Consider the following 2570-nt stretch of genomic DNA (forward strand, 5'->3'; position numbering starts at 1 on the left):
AGTACTTTGAAGTTGTTGAGACGCTACCTTTTTTTGTCTCAGATGGCCCATGCACATGTAGTTACTCTGTCACATGATATACTAATATCTTCCTATTTCAATGTACTGACCTAATGCAGCTGCTAAGTCTCCTTGGTTTGTGTTCTTCCAATGATATTCATTAAAGATTTATTTCTGGGGTGTTATTCACTTGACATCGGAATGTTACTTGCATAATTTGACCAATGATACTTTTATCTGTAGTTCCATAGACATTAGACAATATGAATAGTGGTAGCCCCCATGCAGCAGCAACAGTTAGTCCCCAGGGTGGTATGATATTTTCATTCAATCCATCCAACCCAAACCTAAATCTCCTGTAGTATCTAAGCCAAATTTAACAGCATAATTTACTATGAAAAATGTCCTTGTCAATCCCATTTATAGATGGCAAGCTGCTGGCAATGGAAGCTTTGAAAAGTTCAGAAGCTGTTGTAGTCAGAGCAAACACCCAGCAAACATCCCCGCAAACCAATGAGCAGTTGCTTAGAAGGGGAATTTCATCATATATTTGCCGCGACAAAATGCAACAAACGATACTGAATTTAAAACAGAACAAAGCTAAGCCTCCACCACTTAACCCTGCCTGTACCATAGATTAAGCAGGCCCCAAAACCAAGCGAATATGACTAGCCCAAAACAACAAATTACCTGTATACAGTATGGAAATGGCATTACCAAAGAAACAAAAAGAAGCACAGGACAAATCATACACATACCTTTCTCTTATGCCCACACTCTATACAGTTCTCCTCCACATTAGAAAATTGCATCTTCTTCTGTTTAAGTTCAAGTTCAACCATGATTGCCAACAGGGTAAAGGAACTTGTACCGAAACTTAAAACTCAGTACTGTACAGCTCTAGAAACACCACAAAGAGTAATAAGCAAACTCCAATTATACCTGACCAACAGATATATAATCTTGTACACTCCCGTCATCTGGCAAACTGTCAGTGCCACTAAGTAACCTGATACATTGAAGGTGGCCCAGGCCAGATGATGGTTCTACACCCAACCATAATCTGTTTTTAAAACCAAGCAGATATTGGGAGGATGCCCCAACCACACAAAAACAGGGTCAACCTATACAGTATCAAGTTCAAGCACTAGGAGGCCCAAAATCAAACCTGACCACCAGGACACCACAAACAACTCACGTACCAAATAGCAACACAATGGTACCTTGCGTTCCGGAGATACAGCGCACGCCCCGTGCCCGCACAAAAGGTAACCTAAAATGTCAAGTGCAAGCACCAAGGGCGCCAAAATCAAAATTGAGCATTATTCAGCCACCGCCGACACATGTGCCAAATATCATCGCGCCAGCACCAGCCGTTCAGAAGATATAACTCCGGAAACACCCCTCCCGGACACAAAATTCGACCTGCCGGGTCAAGTTCAAATGCGACAAGGCCCAAAGTCAATCCTAGGCAACAGGCAACAACCCCCCACCCATGCACCAAAAATCGTCGCAATCGCGCGTATCGTTCCGGACACACAGCGCCAAAAGTGCCCCCAAAACACCAAAAATGCCACCTGCAATGTCAAGTTCAAACGCCAGGAGGCCCAAAATCAAACCTGAGTGTTAGGCTACCACCCCAAACCCACGTACCAAAAATCGTCGTGCTCGCACCATCCGTTCACGAGATACAGCGCCCTACATCCCCGGCTACCGAAAAGTTCCCACCAGCATCAAAACCATACCTGCATACATGCAGGTAACAAGCATTCGTTGAATACATGTAGTAGAGTACTACACTAACCTGCTGTACAGTACACTTCCTTCATGCCTCTAACATTCATATAGTATTACCTATATATACAATCCGTAGAGTAGATATCCCCACCGGTGAGACAAAATGGACGCTAGCATTACCTCGCGGCCTTGTGAACGTTCACGGAGTCACCTCGGTCTGAACTGCAACCTAAATGTCTGTCCAGTACCTGAGGGTCTGCATGGGGGGGGGGGGTCCGACAACGATTTACGCTGAATTTAGAAGAACCCCCTACGTATTACGCTAAATCAAGGAAGCCATTTACGCTAAATTTGGTCGCCTCGCTACGAATTTACGTAGATAAGATGGTTTTCCCTACGAATTACGGGAAATAAAATAGGCTGCCTACGCCTTACGCAAAAAAGCATGCAGACCCTCGTACCTGGCGGCGGTTTCACGATACGAGGTCACACCATAATGACATGTGCATTGGGGAGGAGGGGGGGATTAAATGACATTAACGATTCTGCCCTCTCATTATCTGTGCAAACTTCAAAGTCTACTGTGCGAAAACTACTGTTACAACTTACACACCTTCATGTCTTCCTCTATTTCTCCCACGGATCCTGTGCCTTCTTTTAACCCCTTAGTTTTACAGCGTGAGTTGAAGGATCGCTAGAGGCGTTTACAAACGCAATTTTCTGAAGTGTCAAGGACATTAACGATTTTGCCCTCTCATTATCTGTGCAAGCTTCAAAGTCTACTGCGCAGAAACTACTGCTACAAACCTTTTGTGTCTTCCTCTGTTTTTTCC

At 44.2% G+C, this 2570-nt stretch overlaps 1 protein-coding gene across 1 annotated transcript in view; it reads right to left on the reverse strand.

Moving 5' to 3' along the window:
• The window catches only part of LOC118416217 (beta-galactoside alpha-2,6-sialyltransferase 2-like), a 5112-nt gene extending 2756 nt beyond the window's left edge, over window positions 1–2356 (reverse strand). Inside the window, exon 1 of the mRNA XM_035821300.1 lies at window positions 2351–2356. Coding sequence (XP_035677193.1) covers window positions 2351–2356 — 6 coding nt within the window. The remainder of the gene's footprint in view (window positions 1–2350) is intronic.
• Window positions 2357–2570: the final 214 nt, after the last annotated feature.

The sequence above is a fragment of the Branchiostoma floridae genome, chromosome 5 (genome assembly GCF_000003815.2).
Source record: "Branchiostoma floridae strain S238N-H82 chromosome 5, Bfl_VNyyK, whole genome shotgun sequence".
Lineage (NCBI taxonomy): Eukaryota > Metazoa > Chordata > Leptocardii > Amphioxiformes > Branchiostomatidae > Branchiostoma > Branchiostoma floridae.